The 17,880-nt window shown below is 38.1% G+C and overlaps 1 protein-coding gene across 1 annotated transcript; it reads left to right on the top strand.

The window, feature by feature from the left end:
- Nucleotides 1–500: 500 nt before the first annotated feature.
- LOC125079750 (olfactory receptor 51I2-like) lies at nucleotides 501–2,758 on the top strand. Its single transcript, XM_047693519.1, is given in 2 exon segments — nucleotides 501–578; nucleotides 1,796–2,758. Coding segments are annotated over 2 exon segments (1,041 nt in total).
- Nucleotides 2,759–17,880: the final 15,122 nt, after the last annotated feature.

Genomic DNA, 17,880 nt, shown 5'->3' with positions numbered 1-17,880 from the left:
TCTCTCTTTCTCTGGAATTCTGATGAAGTTTCCAAGGATAATTATTCTTGGTTAATTGCTCCCTGAAGTATTCTGTCTCACCCTGCCTTCCATGATGATCAGTTAAAATCATATAAAGGAAAGTACTAACAATCCTTATGGCCTGATTAGAAGGAAACAGCAAGGAAGGGGAGGCATGGATTGATGTGTCTGCTGCCAGTTCACCTGGTAAGAAAGTATCTGATATATAGGATCAGTTGAGTTACTTTTAATGCTCTCCTGGTAACTGCCTTGCACCAGGTTGGAAAAGTTGCTTATTAACATCTCAGCTCTGCATTCGGAGACATCACATTGGTATCTTCAAATTTGCTCGAGTGTCAGTATTTAAACTCAAGAAATTGGCAACTGGTACAGATCAGGCCATTTTACTCAGAGAGTTGTTTTTTAAACATTTATTAACATTCCACTGGTTATACCTAACCAAGAGCACCAACCCACTATGAGAAGAAGACTTCACCTTCATGCACCGTCTCTATCTCAAGCTTCATCCTGAATTCCACATCTGGTTCCTCACCTTTACACCCAAGGCTCCGCTACAGGTTAGTAAAGTTTAGTGTTAATGAACTTATTCCCAAATAATGAACTGTAGCCCTAACCTCCATCCTTGCCATCATATTCAGCTTGTGAGATCCTGATGGTTGTGGACCCCAGGTTCCAGCAGGAGACACTTACCCTCCTACAAAATACAGAGCAACTTTCCCCATCATCCATGGGTAGTAGATGGAGAAAGAGTGAACTGGTAAGTTAAAAAAAGGACATTAGAAAATACTAAAAACTGGGGCTTCTGGGTGACTCAGTGGGTTAAAACCTCTGCTTTTGGCTCAGGTCATGATCCCAGGGTCTTGGGATCGAGCCCCACATAGGGCTTTCTGCTCGACAGGGAGCCTGCTTCCCCCTCTCTCTCTATGCCTGCTTCTCTGCCTACTTGTGATCTCTGTCAAATAAATAAATGAAATATTAAAAAAAAGAAAATACTAAAAACTGGGAGAAACTAGCCCTGTTTTCTAATACTTAACTGTTCCTTTTATTTCCTGTGTTGAGTATTTACTATTCCAAATATAATGACAAACAATTTACATACATTATCTTATGTAACTATTATTGTGTTTATATCAAATATATCTCAGATATCCCAAGATCACAATTCTATTAAGTTTTAGAATCATGAATTTTCTTTATTACTGTGTTATAATCCTTTTGCTACTTATATTCACTCCTCTACAAACAGCAGAAAACTACCAGATCTTTCTTCAGTCTTCAATTTCCATGGAAAGCTGTCATTTCCATGCTTATTATCACTGGCTTTCACTGCCATAAATGGCCCAGTGGAGATTTCTGTTCATGCCTTTTGTGTTTGGTGTGTAGCCCATGGAGATATACTCTTCTACATGTCTAAACAGATTTCTCTTCCACACAGGATGTTTCAAAAATAAGTTTCCCATCTCTTTGGTAAGAAAATGTTTTATTTTTTATTTTTTAAAAGATTTTATTTATTTATTTGTCAGAGAGAGAGAGAGAGCGAGCACAGGCAGACAGAGCGGCAGGCAGAGGCAGAGGGAGAAGCAGGCTCCCCACAGAACAAGGAGCCCGATGTGGGACTCGATCCCAGGACTCTGGGATCATGACCTGAGCCGAAGGCAGCGGCTTAACCAACTGAGCCACCCAGGCGTCCCAAGAAAATGTTTTAAATAAGCCTATCAAGAGATTGAAATTTGATGTATAATAACTGACCAGTGCTTCCCTGTGTCTTCAAAAGAAGTCTCACCATGACGTTTTCAATGGGTCCCTTGCATTCACACCTGCGACATTCATTCTTGTTGGCATTCCAGGACTAGAGGCAGAGCACATCTGGGTATCCATCCCTTTCTGCCTGATATACATCATCATCTTCCTAGGAAATGGCATCATTCTTCATATTATCCGGATTGATCCTGCTTTGCACCAACCCATGTACTTCTTTTTGGCCATGCTAGCATTTGTTGAACTTGGGGTCTCTGCTTCCACCATGCCCACTGTGTTAGGAATTTTCCTCTGTGGAATTAATGATATCAGTTTTGGTGGTTGTCTGCTCCAGATGTTTTCAATGCACTCTTTTACCATCATGGAGTCAGGTGTCCTTCTGGCTATGTCTGTAGACCATTTTGTGGCCATCTATAGCCCTCTACACTACACAACCATCCTGACAATCCCCCGCATCATTGGGATGGGTGTCACCATTGCCTTTTGAAGTGTGGTGCTCATGTTCCCACTGCTCTTCCTCCTAAAGGGCCTGCCTTTCTGTGGCCACAATAACCTCACACACTCTTACTGTCTCCATTCAGATCTCATCAAATTGCCCTGTGGAGACACCCGCCCCAATAGCATCCTGGGTCTGTTTGTCATTACCTCCACATTTGGGCTGGACTCATTGCTCATTGTGGTTTCTTATGTGTTGATTCTTCACACGGTACTAGGAATAGCTTCTGGGACTGGGAGGTGGAGGGCACTCAACACATGTGTGTCACACATCTGTGCTGTTCTTATGTACTATGTGCCCATGATCAGCCTCTCCTTGCTGCATCGCTTTGGGCGACATTTACCTCCACTCCTCCAGACTGTCATGGCCAATGCCTACCTCTTCTTCCCACCTGTGGTCAACCCCATCATCTATAGTATAAAAACTAAGGAAATTCGCAATAGCATTTTTCGTACACTGACTAGAAAGAGGCATGGGGTCTAATCCAGACAGGTAATATCTTAAGAATGTAGAAATTTGGATCAGACCTTATTGCCTGGATATTACTTCAGCAAATGGGAAAAATTCCATAATTTATTATTGCTTAGGAGAAAGCTGTGGGCTTTAGGAGATGGAGAAATGAAAAATAGTCTCACCCTTTCTCTCTGAAAATACAGAATGTCATTACTTTGATGTAAGCTTCTAGAAGGATCACAGTCCCCAGTCTTTAACCTGGTGAAGACCTTGCTCAACTATTCAATCCTTAAATACGTGATTCATCTGTATTTCCCCTTGGAAATAGGTAGAATGGTCCTAGGGAGGTATGTATTTCCAAGTACATAAAATTTAGTGATACATATTTGTCATACATTTTGTGAGGACACAAAAGGATATGTATAGTATGGGAGTATATAGAGTGTGGGAGACAGAAAAACAACATAAAAAACAATTATAGAAGCTGGATGATGGGTGGATGGAGTTTCATTATAATGCTCGTTTTGTAATAAGTAAAAGCTTTTGTAATAAAAAAAATTAAGGGGGGGAGGAGTCAAGATGGTGGAAGTAGCAGGCTGAGACTACTTCAGGTAGCAGGAGATCAGCTAGATAGCTCATCTAAAGATTGCAAACACCTAAAAATCCAACAGGAGATCGAAGAGAAGAAGAACATCAATTCTAGAAACAGAAAATCAACCACTCTCTGAAAGGTAGGACTGGCGGAGAAGTGAATCCAAAGCAACGGGAAGATAGACCGTGGGGGGAGGGCCCGGCTCCCGGCACGTGGCGGAGCAATGGAGCACAAAATCAGGACTTTTAAAAGTCTGTTCCACTGAGGGACATCGCTCCAGAGGCTTAACCGGGGTGAAGCCCATGCAGGGTCAATGTGGCCTCAGGTCCCGCAGGGTCACAGAAGGATCGGGGATGTCTGAGTGTCGCAGAGCTTACAGGTATTAGAACGGGGAAGCCGGCTACAGAGACAGGGCTGAGGAGTAAGCTCTAAGCTCGGGGTTACCTTGAACCGGTCGCAGGCTTGGTCAGCTCGGAGCGCGGCTGGAGGCCAGGGTGACGGGAGTAATTGGGTGCTGTTCTCTGAGGGCGCACTGAGGAGTGGGGCCCCAGGCTCTCGGCTCCTCCAGGCCGGAGACTGGGAGGCCGCCATCTTCATTCCCGCCCTTCAGAACTCTACTGAAAGCGCTCAGGGAACAAAAGCTCCCGAAAGCAAACCCGAGTGGATTACTCAGACTGAGCGGATTACTCAGACCGGCCCCAGGTAAGGGAGTGCAACTCCGCCTGGGGCAAAGATGCTTGAGAATCACTACAACAGGCCCCTCCCCCAGAAGAGCAACAAGAAACCCAGCCAGGACCAAGTTCACCTACCAAGGAGTACAGTTTCAATACCAAGGAGAGCATCGGAATTCCAGAGAAGGAGAAAGCAAAGCACGGAAACTCATGGCTTTCTCCCCATGATTCTTTAGCCTTGCAGTTAATTTTTTTTTTCAATTTTTTTTTCTTCTTCTGCTAAATTTTTTTAACTTTTACCCTTTCTTTTTTAATGTTTTCTAACTAGTTTATCTAATATATATATATTTTTTTCCATTTTATATTTTTTCTTTATTGGTTTTCTTTTTTTAATTGTTTCTTTTTTTTCTTTTTCTTTTTTTTTTCTTTTTTTTTTTCTTTCTGAACCTCTTTTTATCCCCTTTCTCCCCCTCACGATTAGGGATCTCTTCCGATTTGGCTAAAGCATATTTTCTTGGGGTTGTTGCCACACTTTTAGTATTTTACTTGCTCCTTCATATACTCATATCTGGACAAAATGACAAGGCGGAAAAATTCACCACAAAAAAAAAGAACAAGAGGCAGTACCAAAGGCTAGGGACCTAATCAATACAGACATTGGTAATATGTCAGATCTAGAGTTCAGAATGATGATTCTCCAGGTTCTAGCCGGGCTCAAAAAAGGCATGGAAGATATTAGAGAAACCCTCTCGGGAGATATAAAAGCCCTTTCTGGAGAAATAAAAGAACTAAAATCTAACCAAGTTGAAATCAAAAAAGCTATTAATGAGGTGCAATCAAAAATGGAGGCTCTGACTGCTAGGATAAATGAGGCAGAAGAAAGAATTAGCGATATAGAAGACCAAATGACAGAGAATAAAGAAGCTGAGCAAAAGAGGGACAAACAGCTACTGGACCACGAGGGGAGAATTCGAGAGATAAGTGACACCATAAGACGAAACAACATTAGAGTAATTGGGATTCCAGAAGAAGAGGAAACAGAGAGGGGAGCAGAAGGTATATTGGAGAGAATTATTGGAGAGAATTTCCCCAATATGGTAAAGGGAACAAGCATCAAATCCAGGAGGTTCAGAGAACCCCCCCTCAAAATCAATAAGAATAGGTCCACACCCCGTCACCTAATAGTAAAATTTACAAGTCTTAGTGACAAAGAAAAGATCCTGAAAGCAGCCTGGGAAAAGAAGTCTGTAACATACAATGGTAAAAATATTCGATTGGCAGCAGACTTATCCACAGAGACCTGGCAGGCCAGAAAGAGCTGGCATGATATATTCAGAGTACTAAATGAGAAAAACATGCAGCCAAGAATACTATATCCAGCTAGGCTATCATTGAAAATAGAAGGGGAGATTAAAAGCTTCCAGGACAAACAAAAACTGAAAGAATTTGCAAACACCAAACCAGCTCCACAGGAAATATTGAAAGGGGTCCTCTAAGCAAAGAGAGACCCTAAAGGTCGTAGATCAGAAAGAAACAGAGACAATATACAATAACAGTCACCTTACAAGGCAATACAATGGCACTAAATTCATATCTCTCAATACTTACCCTGAATGTTAATGGGCTATATGCCCCAATCAAAAGACAGCGGGTATCAGAATGGATAAAAAAACAAAACCCATCTATATGTTGCCTACAAGAAACTCATCTTAAACCCGAAGACACCTCCAGGTTTAAAGTGAGGGGGTGGAAAAGAATTTACCATGCTAATGGACATCAGAAGAAAGCAGGAGTGGCAATCCTTATAGCAGATCAATTAGATTTTAAGCCAAAGACTATAATAAGAGATGAGGAAGGACACTATATCATACTCAAAGGAACTGTCCAACAAGAAGATCTAACAATTTTAACTATCTATGCCCCTAACGTGGGAGCAGCCAACTATATAAACCAATTAATAACAAAATCAAAGAAACACATCGACAATAATACAATAATAGTAGGGGACTTTAACACTCCCCTCACTGAGATGGACAGATCATCCAAAGCAAAAGATCAACAAGGAAATCAAGGCCTTAAATGACACACTGGACCAGATGGACATCACAGATATATTCAGAACATTTCATCCCAAAGCAACAGAATACACATTCTTATCTAGTGCACATGGAACATTCTCCAGAATAGATCACATCCTCAGTCCTAAATCAGGTCTCAACTGTTATCAAAAGATTGGAATCATTCCCTGCATATTTTCAGACCACAATGCTCTGAACTCAATCACAAGAGGAATTTTGGAAAGAACCCAAATACATGGAGACTAAACAGCATCCTTCTAAAGAATGAATGGGTCAACCAGGAAATTAAAGAAGAATTGAAAAAATTCATGGAAACAAATGATAATGAAAACACAACGGTTCAAAATCTGTGGGACACAACAAAGGCAGTCCTGAGAGGAAAATATATAGCGGTACAAGCTTTCTCAAGAAACAAGAAAGGTCTCAGGTACACAACCTAACCCTACACCTAAAGGAGCTTGAGAAAAACAAGAAAGAAACCCTAAACCCAGCAGGAGAAGAGAAATCATAAAGATCAGAGCAGAAATCAATGAAATAGAAACAAAAAAAAAATAATAGAACAAATCAACGAAACTAGGAGCTGGTCCTTTGAAATTAATAAGATTGATAAACCCCTGGCCAGACTTATCAAAAATAAAAGAGAAGGGACCCAAATAAATAAAATCATGAATGAAAGAGGAGAGATCACAACAAACACCAAAGAAATACAGACAATTATAAGAACATACTATGAGCAACTCTATGCCAACAAATTTGACAATCTGGAAGAAATGGGTGCATTCCTAGAGACATATAAACTACCACAACTGAACCAGGAAGAAATAGAAAGCCTCAACAGACCCATAACCAGAAACAGTCATCAAAAATCTCCAAACAACAAAAGCCCGGGGCCAGATGGCTTCCCAGGGGAATTCTACCAAACATTTAAAGAAGAACTAATTCCTATTCTCCTGAAACTGTTCCAAAAATAGAAATGGAAGGAAAACTTCCACACTCATTTTATGAGGCCAGCATCACCTTGATCCCAAAACCAGACAAGGATCCCATCAAAAAAGAGAACTACAGACCAATATCCTTGATGAACACAGATGCAAAAATTCTCGCCAAAATACTAGCCCATAGGATTCAACAGTACTTTAAAAGGATTATTCACCACGACCAAGTGGGATTTATTCCAGGGCTGCAAGGTTGGTTCAACATCCGCAAATCAATCAATGTGATACAACACATTAATAAGAGAAAGAACAAGAACCATATGATACTCTCCATAGATGCTGAAAAAGCATTTGACAAAGTACAGCATCCCTTCCTGATCAAAACTCTTCAAAGTGTAGGGATAGATGGCACATACCTCAATATTATCAAAGCCATCTATGAAAAACCCACCACAAATATCATTCTCAATGGAGAAAAACTGAAAGCTTTTCCGCTAAGGTCAGGAACACGGCAGGGATGTCCGTTATCACCACTGCTATTCAACATAGTACTAGAAGTCCTAGCCTCAGCAATCAGACAACAAAAGGAAATTAAAGGCATCCCAATTGGCAAAGAAGAAGTCAAACTATCTCTCTTTGCAGATGATATGATACTATATGTGGAAAACCCAAAAGACTCCACTCCAAAACTGCTAGGACTTTTACAGGAATTCAGTAAAGTGTCAGGATATAAAATCAATGCACAGAAATCAGTTGCATTTCTCTACACCAACAACAAGACAGGAGAAAGAGAAATTAAGGAGTCCATCCCATTTACAATTGCACCCAAAACTGTAAGATACCTAGGAATAAACCTAAACAAAGAGACTAAGAATCTATACACAGAAAACTATAAAGTACTCATGAAAGAAATTGAGGAAGACACAAAGAAATGGAAAAATGTTCCATGCTCCTGGATTGGAAGAATAAATATTGTGAAAATGTCTATGCTACGTAAAGCAATCTACACATTTAATGCAATTCCTATCAAAGTACCATCCATTTTTTTCAATGAAATTGAACAAACAATCCTAAAATTTATATGGAACCAGAAAAGACCTCGAATAGCCAAAGGAATATTGAAAAAGAAAGCCAAAATTGGTGGCATCACAATTCCGGACTTCAAGCTCTATTACAAAGCTGTCATCATCAAGACAGCATGGTACTGGCACAAAAACAGACACATAGATCAATGGAACAGAATAGAGATCCCAGAAATGGACCCTCAACTCTATGGTCAACTCATCTTCGACAAAGCAGGAAAGAATGTCCAATGGAAAAAAGACAGCCTCTTCAATAAATGGTGTTGGGAAAATTGGACAGCCACATGCAGAAAAATGAAATTGGATCATTTCCTTACACCACACATGAAAATCGACTCAAAATGGATGAAGGATCTCAATGTGAGAAAGGAATCCATCAAAATCCTTGAGGAGAACACAGGCAGCAACCTCTTCGACCTCAGCTGCAGCAACATCTTCCTAGGAACTTCGCCAAAGGCAAGGGAAGCAAGGGCAAAAATGAACTATTGGGATTTTATCAAGATCAAAAGCTTTTGCACAGCAAAGGAAACAGTTAATAAAACCAAAAGACAACTGACAGAATGGGAGAAGATATTTGCAAATGACATATCAGATAAAGGGCTAGTGTCCAAAATCTATAAAGAACTTAGCAAACTCAACACCCAAAGAACAAATAATCCAATCAAGAAATGGGCAGAGGACATGAACAGACATTTCTGCAAAGATGACATCCAGATGGCCAACAGACACATGAAAAAGTGCTCCACATCACTCGGCATCAGGGAAATACAAATCAAAACCACAATGAGATAGCACCTCACACCAGTCAGAATGGCTAAAATTAACAAGTCAGGAAATGACAGATGCTGGCGAGGATGCGGAGAAAAGGGAACCCTCCTACACTGTTGGTGGGAATGCAAGCTGGTGCAACCACTCTGGCAAACAGCATGGAGGTTCCTCAAAATGTTGAAAATAGAACTACCCTATGACCCAGCAATTGCACTGCTGGGTATTTACACTAAAGATAGAAACGTAGTGATCCGAAGGGTCACGTGCACCCGAATGTTTATAGCAGCAATGACTACAGTAGCCAAACTATGGAAAGAACCTAGATGTCCATCAACAGATGAATGGATAAAGTATAGGTGGTATATATACACAATGGAATACTATGCAGCCATCAAAAGAAATGAAATCTTGCCATTTGCAACGACATGGATGGTACTAAAGGGTATCATGCTTATCGAAATAAGTCAATCGGAGAAAGACAACTCTCATATGATCTCCCTGATATGAGGGAGAGGAGATGCAACATTGGGGGTTAAGGGGGTAGGAGAAGATTAAATGAAACAAGATGGAATTGGGAGGGAGACAAACCATAAGTGACTCTTAATCTCACAAAACAAACTGAGGATTGATGGGGGGAGGGAGGTTGGGAGGGGGGGTGGGATTATGGACATTGGGGAGGGTATGTGCTATGGTGAGTGCTGTGAAGTGTGTAAATCTGGCGATTCACAGACCTGTACCCCTGGGGATAAAAATATATGTTTATAAAAAATAAAATTAAAAAAAATTAAAAACATACTGTGTAGAAATGAATTTTAAGATTAAGATTAAGTATTCATTGAATGTATGTTGTGAAGCAGTGTTATATCTAGAGCAGCAGGTTATACAGATGGACACTACAACCAGAGTGCCAGATTATGGAGTTCCACTTTTATTTGACAGAATCTATATATGGTATACCATACTAAGTGATTTACATAGATGAAGATCATTTAATTCATAGAACAGTTATATGAAGCTATTTTCAGTATTTTCTACATCATGCAGATATTGAAATGAAAACATAGAGAAGTCAAGTGTAATTCTCCAAATCACAGTTAGCCTGTGGTAGAATCTGGATTCTAAACTAGACAACACAAAAAACTAAATTTTCAACCAATAGTATTATGAGTGGTTCCATATCTTAAAATTCAAATATAATTAATTATAATTAACTAATTATAGTCTGTAATGATGACACCTAAATATTTCTTCAAGGGAATATTTATACAATCGGGCTCCACTTAAACCAGTCTGGCTTCCAAGAAATTCTCTTCTTCTTTATTCCCCGCAACCACCAGAAACATCACCCATGATACTATGGGTCAAACTTTCATTCTTACACTGATGATAAAGAATTGTTGAAAACAACAGCTCAATTTTATTTGTAATATTTTATTACATGTCATTCCTTGTGACTTTAGTCCTTGCAGGTGACAGACTTAATTCACTCTGAGGATCACACCAAGAATCTGCCTCATCTCATTGTTGTACAAATCAGTTTAGGCTAATTCATGTTACAGTAAAAAATAGCACCCAAATCTCAAGGGACTAAACATAAAATTTTTCTCTCTTAGCTACATTTACAATGTAGATAGAGGGTGGAGTGTGAATTTATGTACCATTTAAGTATCAGTAAGAGAATTTGGTGGAGCCTCTTAACATTTCAATATGAAGCTCTTAGAATAGATGTTGCATGTAAACAAAAAGAAGAAGGTGAGTAAGCACCAGAATGTTAATGCTTTCATCTGTAAGTGACACATCAATTGTGCTCATATTCACTTATGCAGAGGATATTGAAAAGCCACAAAATTACAGATGTAAACAGGAGAAGAGAAGGAAACCAAGAAATACTGGTAAACAGCATGAGTGTGTGATTGTAAACATACTATCAAGGTCTGACAGGAAAAAGGAAATAATTAGGTCAGAAATTTACTGAACTTATTTGCAGCATAAGATACTCTCAGTGGCACAGAGGAAACATGATGCCAAAATTATGTTATCACCCCAATCTGTAAAGCCAGGATAAAAACAAACAAAACAAAACAAAACAAAACAAAACAAAACAAAACACCTAAAATACTAACAGGCCCAGAAACATCACAAAAATGAAACAAACTAGATACAAAACAATAGAGACTAGTGAGGACTGAAGTAGAATGAAGAGATATTTCCCCTTATGAAGAAGGCAGATACCATTCAGTTCCAGACAACTTTTATCTTTTAGGAATAAAAGTCCAATGTTAACTCGTTTTTTAAAAATTTATTTTTTTTAATTTTATGCTGCTATGAACAATATTGTTATGATGATTTGGGTGGAAATCCTGCACAAGCTAGTATTTTTATGGCTCTTGGGTAAGTACCAGGAGTGGGAATGCTGGGTCTTAGGCTGTATGTAAGGATAACTTTTGAAACAAATTCCAAACCACTTTCTAAGTAGCTCCACAATTTTACATTACCATCACCAGTATGTGAGAATTCCAGATGCTCCACAGTATCACCAGTATTCAGCAAAATCAGTCTTTAATTTTATCCGTTGTAGCTGGTGCATAGATGTATCTCACTGTGATTTTTTTAAAAGATTTTATTACTTATTTCAGAGAGAGAGAGCACAAGCAGTGAGAAGGGGCAGAGGGAGAAGTAGACACCCTGTTGAGCAGGGAGCCCTAAGGATGTGGGGCTCAATCCCAGGACCCCAAGATCATGACCTGAACAAAAGGCAGACCCTTAACTGACTGAGCCACCCAGGTGCCCCACCTCATTGTGATTTTTGTTAGCATTCTCTAATGACTGAACATGCTGAGACCATTTTCATGAGTTTATTGCCCATTTGTTATCTTTCTGTGTGGGTATGTGCAGTAACTTAGAATCTTTTGGACATAGCTTAATATTCCTAAATATATTTAAATAGGCTATTTCTGGCTTCATAAATAAAGTTAAAGTTAGTTTGTCTCTACATGTTTCATTTTGAGATGATAAGCCTGTTTTAGCAATATGCTCTCAGCTGTGCCACCAATATCATGGGATAATGAGAAAATAGCTTTAAAGAGTTACTAAAGAGAGAGTCTGGAGAAAAAAAAATTGTCTTTTTTATTGAAAATGTTTTTAGCTGTCTTAGGTACAAATAATTGATTAGATATGTGTTTTACAAGTATTTTCTTCAGTTCGTGGCTTGTTTTAATCTTCTTAATAGCATCTTTGAAAGAACAATGTATTTTTAAATGGTAATGAAGTCCAATTTATCAGTTATTTCTCTTATTTTATGCTTTTTTATCCTTTCTAACAAATGTTTGGCTAATTATGAGGTCACAAAAATGTTCTGGTTTCTTCTAGCAATTTTATAATTTTAGATATTTTGTTTAGGTTTAAAATCCACTTTAAGTTAATTGTTGTATCGAAAATGGTTGATATTTTTGGTTATGAATATCAAGTTGTTTCAGTATTATTTGTAGAGAAGACTAGATTTTCTCTATTGGACAACCTTGATATTGTTTTTGAGAATCAATTGACCCCATACATAGACATTAATTTCTTGACTCAATTCCATATGATTTATCAGTGATTTTGACAATATGAATCACTTAATGACTAGATTACTCAAAAAAAAAAGATGGACAGGAAATAAATGTAATTGATTTTACTCTGCTAAACAACCTGATTGTAAGGTCAATATATGCTTCATAATGAACACATAACAATATTTTTGAGAAAAAATTTTGAATGATGATCTTTTAAAGATGATTCATTCGCCTACCCTCTGAAAAAACCTGCAAAATTGAGAGAAAAGTGAAAATTAATATATATTGATCTATTTGTGAAGCTATTTCCTGATATTAAAATAAAGTGGGAAAACATTGTTTTCCTTTCTACAGACAAAAGAAAAGGTCAAGATAGTCTTTCAAAGTATGTTTAACATGAACTGAAATTTGGATATGACATGCCAACTCAGGAACAGAATCAGGATATGTGCTGAAAATATTGTTATAAGAGTTGGCATAATAAAATTGATACCCCAGTTATTTTGAGAGATTCAATTACCAGCAATATTGTATAGTTTGAGAGTGAAAAGGACCCAAGATGGGATATTGGGGGAGCAGCACCAAAATTTAAATAAAATCAGTAGAAGAGAAGAAGAGGAAAGAAACAAAATGATAAGCTAGTCTAAATAGTTCTTCAGTGACTCAAAAATGAGCAAATGAAATGTCCACAGTAGCCAAACTATGGAACGACCCTAGATGTCCATCAACAGATGAATGGATAAAGAAGATGTGGTATATAAATTCAGTGGAATACTATGCAGCCATTAAAAAAACTGACACCTTGCATTCGCAACAATGTGGATGGAACTAGAGGGTATTATGCTAAGTGAAATAAGTCAATCAGAGAAAGATAATTATTATATGATCTCACTGATATGAGGAATTTGAGAAACAAGACAGAAGATCATAAGGGAAGGGAAGGAAAAATGAAACAAGATGAAACTAGAGAGGGAGATAAACCATAAGATTCTTAATTTCAGGAAACAAACTGAGGGTTGCTGGAGGGGAGGGTGGTGGGAGGGATGGGGTGGCTGGGGGATGGACATTGGGGAAGGTATGTGCTATGGTGAGTGATGTGAATTGTGTAAGACTGATGAATCACAGACCTGTACCCCTGAAACAAATATACATTATATGTTAATTTAAAAAAAAAATCATTCCCCTCCCCCCAGAAAACACTGAGCTAATGATGAGCTAACATGTGCTAATCTGACCTCTGAATCAATTCTATTCAACATGAATCAGTACCCTTGTATCTGTCTCCTTCATAGATGAAATTCTAGAAAGAGCATCTAAGGTCCTTTATTTATCTTTATCTCTACTCCCCAAAATCCATTTTAATGCCTCCTCCATCCTACTGAAAGGATTCCTCCTAAATTTACCAGCATCTCTGTTACCTCAAGTACCTCTTAAGTTAACAGCATACAAGAAAGTCTAGAAACCAGGTGAATCATGTCAAGGAGAAAGGTCCTATGTGCATAAGTATATCTTAGAATTAATCATTTGTTCTAATGATAAAAGATATATGAATTCTTTTTCCTATATTTCTAAAAATTTGAAAGCATATTTATCTTCTTTTTACCTGCCTCAAGAGCAGAAGGCATGATTCCTCCACATCTTTGAGGAATTAAACACCTGCATTCTGAGGGAAGGGGGGAAGTAAAGAAGAGGAAGGTATAAAGGGAGGGATAGAGAAAATTTTCATCTAATGGACAACAACCAGCCCAAAGCTTAGTACAGAAGGATTTAGAAATGTCCGTCATAGCTAGACATTCTGAGAATGTTACTGAATTTATGAACATAGCTTCAATAAAATAAAAATCTGATAAATGAGACTGCAGGAGAATGAGAGTTAAAGTGTGGTAAAGAGCCATTGTGGATACTTTTTTTTTTCAGAAGTGTCTCAGTGAAAGAAGGGTCCTAAGGATATTTACAGAATTCATGGCATAGGAACATGCCCACATCTAAGTGTTCTTTAGATGTTTTTCCATATGTTACTAATGAGAGTGTAAAATGTTATAACCACTTTGTTGTTTTTTGTTTGTTTGTTTGATTTCTGATATGTTTTTTTTAGATTTTTTAATATTTTATTTTATTTTTTATTTTTTCCATTTTTTAAAACTTAAATTCAATTAATTAATGTATAATGTATTATTTGTTTGAGAAGTAGAGGTAAGTGATTCATCAGTCTTATATATTACCCAATGCTCATTACATCACATGTCCTCCTATGTTGCTTAAATTCCACATGCCAGTGAGATCATATAATTTTCTTTCTCTGATTGACTTATTTTCTTAGCATAATACCCTCTAATTCCATCCAATCATTGCAAATGGCAAGAGTTTACTTTTTTTTGTTTGCTGAGTAGTATGCCATTGTGTGTGTGTGTGTGTGTGTGTGTGTGTGTGTGTGTAAACAAAATGGGCTCTTTCCATAGTTTGGCTATTGTGGACATTGTTGCTATAAACATTGGAATGCAGGTGCCCCTTCCAATCACTATGTTTGCATCTTTGGAGTAAATATCCAGTAGTGCAATTTCTGGGTCATAAGGCACCTCTATTTTCAACTTTTTGAGGAACTTCCATACTGTTTTACAGAGTGGTTACACAACCTGCATTCCCACCAACAGTGTCAGAGGGTTCCCCTTTCTCCACATCCTTGCCAGCATCTGTTGTTTCCTGACTTGTTAATTTTAGCCATTCTGACTGGTGTGAAGGAGTATCTCACTGTGGTTTTGATTTGTATTCCCCTGACACTGAGTGATATTGAGCAAAATTTTTCATGTATCTGTTAGCCATTTATATGTCTCCTTTAGAGAAAGATCTGTTCATGTCTTCTGCCCATTTCTTGATTGGATTATTTGTTCTTCGATTTTTGAGTTTAATAAGTTCTTTATAGATACTGGATAGTAGCCCTCTATCTGATATGTCATTTGCAAATAAATGTTTTTCCAAATGAGGACAGCAGAAAAGGAAGTGAACTCATAAAAATACAACTTGTGTTTATTAATTTCTCTACATTTACCCTGTGGGGGAAGAGAAAAGAGAGTAACTATGAGAGTCTGCAAGCTATAGAAATGATTTCAGAGACATTAGCTGTGGATGGACCCAAAAGAGTATTATTCTGAGCTCCTGGGAACCTCCTGGACTGGCCAAGTGGTGAGGGAATCTCTCAGGTCATATTCAGACCTCCTTCTTCTCCACATTCATTGGGGAATATTTTAATTGGTAGTCAGCAGTTTTCTTCTATAATTCAAACTCAATAAATTTAACCTGCTGCTGCCTCAGCATGATACAGACCTTGCTGTGAGTTTTGTTGGAGGATGAATCCACCAACATGATCTCAGAAAGTCTTTCAGAATAGGATCAAATTTGTTTTGCAGGGACAGAAGAAAAGCAGGAAAGTTTATCACGGAGATGTCCGTATACTGGATATGGCCCAAGCAGCAAATGGATCAGAGTTCATGACTTTCACATGGGCTGTTACTGAGGGTGTAGACAGAAGAAGAGGTGCTTCCCAGCACATGATACCAGGGAATGAGATCACAATCTCAGGAGGAAGAAAGATGGATGAGAGGTAAGCAATGAGGGATAGTGCTATGAAGACTGAGGATGGTCTCCAGGTGCCTAGTAAGAGCAGAACTTGTTCTCAAAAACAAAGGGTAAGGAAGTCTCACTATCCCCAAATTTACCTCATAATGCTGCCCTACTGGCATTTCTAACAATAAGCACTCCATCCCAACTGCCCTGTACTCACATCCTCTCCCACCTTCCTTCCCACCATCTGTACCTGTCAGGTAATTATGTCTTTCTTTTGAATAAGTCAGACAATGGTATTGTTACTAAAGGATTCCTGTTCTAATTCAGATTAACTATGAGGAAGGAAAAAGTCAACCCTATGAGAAACGATCTGTGACCTATGGATTTGTAGAATGAAACACTGGAGAACGAAGCTGTGGAAATCAAAGACTTAGCTGATTGACGGACTAGTCTATCCTAAATACATGTTAGTTGAACACAGTCTTTCTTCATAAATGATCCCTCTGACTATGATCCTTCACTAGAGTTTTAGCGGCATAAACCACAGCTATTCTTGAATAACTAGCATATTTGGTGACATTTGGTATATGGTTAGGTGATTATGAACTTGCTGACATAAAGCAACAGTGTTGGAGAGTCTAGGAAAGAATGACATAACTGAACGCTGTTTGTTTTTTTTTGTTTTTTAAGGACAGCAAATATTTTCTTATTGTACATCTTGGGAATTGCATGATTCTAGATATGCAATTTTCAAAGCAATGATCTTTTATCAGAGAACTCTCATTTGGGGACTAAGACCTCAAATTTTTAGAAAATTTAGTCATCAGTGAATTGTGGTATCGAATTATCATTAGTTGTTCTATGGCCCTCTCCTGAATCATTTCTGGTATTGCAATGTCTGCCCTCTGTCTTCCCTTCTACTTCTAGATTGGACTCCCTTTTAAGGAACATATCTTTTCACCCCTTTATTTTCTATTTATTTTTGATTCTTGAGCTCCAAAATGATCAAAGCATTCAAATGATGTGTATATACATTCTTAAACATCAACAAGCCTAAATTTACCAATCTTTTGCTAATGGTAACTCTGACCGCTTTAACCCTAGAAAATAACCTCTATTCTGGCTAAGCTACCCATTTACCTATGTCCTATGGGAAGCAAGGACAAGTCCACTTGCCTCCACACTGTTGTTCAGGATTTCCTTGCCTCCTAGATATTTCTTGCCTCTGAAATGGGTGTTCTGAAATGGGTGTTACAGAATTTCTGTTATTTTAAGTATTTCTGCTCATTTTAAGGAATTCCATGTTAGTAATAAAGACAAAATAAAATAGAGTTTTACTAATAATGGAAAAAAAATAGCATGGAACTTTGAACCAGGCTGTAAAAATTACTAGGATTTGAATCATTTTTTCTCAAGCTCTACCTCACATTCTTTTGAACGGACTTCCATTCTTAAATAGATGTGTAATATAGATATAGATATCTAAGTATGTTATGCTCTTGGGTAGAGCCATTTCTATCATTCCTCTCTTTCATAAGAAGCTTTTGATACCAGTATACATGTTAGACTCTGATTAGTTGCTTGTCGAAAATATCACTTCCTGACTCAGTGACAGTGGAGAGAAAAATAAAGCCCTAAGGATTAGCTGCAATTTGGGGTAGGGAGAGATTTATGAAAATCAGATTAATGTACAATTTGCAAACAAAATAAGCAAACACTATTATTTGTCCACAGATCCAGAAAGATATAACAGAAAGGGCAGAAGTTGATTCCCTTATTCAAATTATCTGGTGGTTCTAATGCATTTGCCCTTCCATGCAAGGCACCTCTTATTATAAACTAGTGTTTTGGGATGTCCTCCCTCAAAACAGTGATATGCATCAATGGCCAGTCTTTTTTCCACTAACAATA

The sequence above is a fragment of the Lutra lutra genome, chromosome 10 (assembly GCF_902655055.1).
Source record: "Lutra lutra chromosome 10, mLutLut1.2, whole genome shotgun sequence".
NCBI classification, from domain to species: domain Eukaryota; kingdom Metazoa; phylum Chordata; class Mammalia; order Carnivora; family Mustelidae; genus Lutra; species Lutra lutra.
This window is presented reverse-complemented; position numbering and strand designations above follow the sequence as displayed.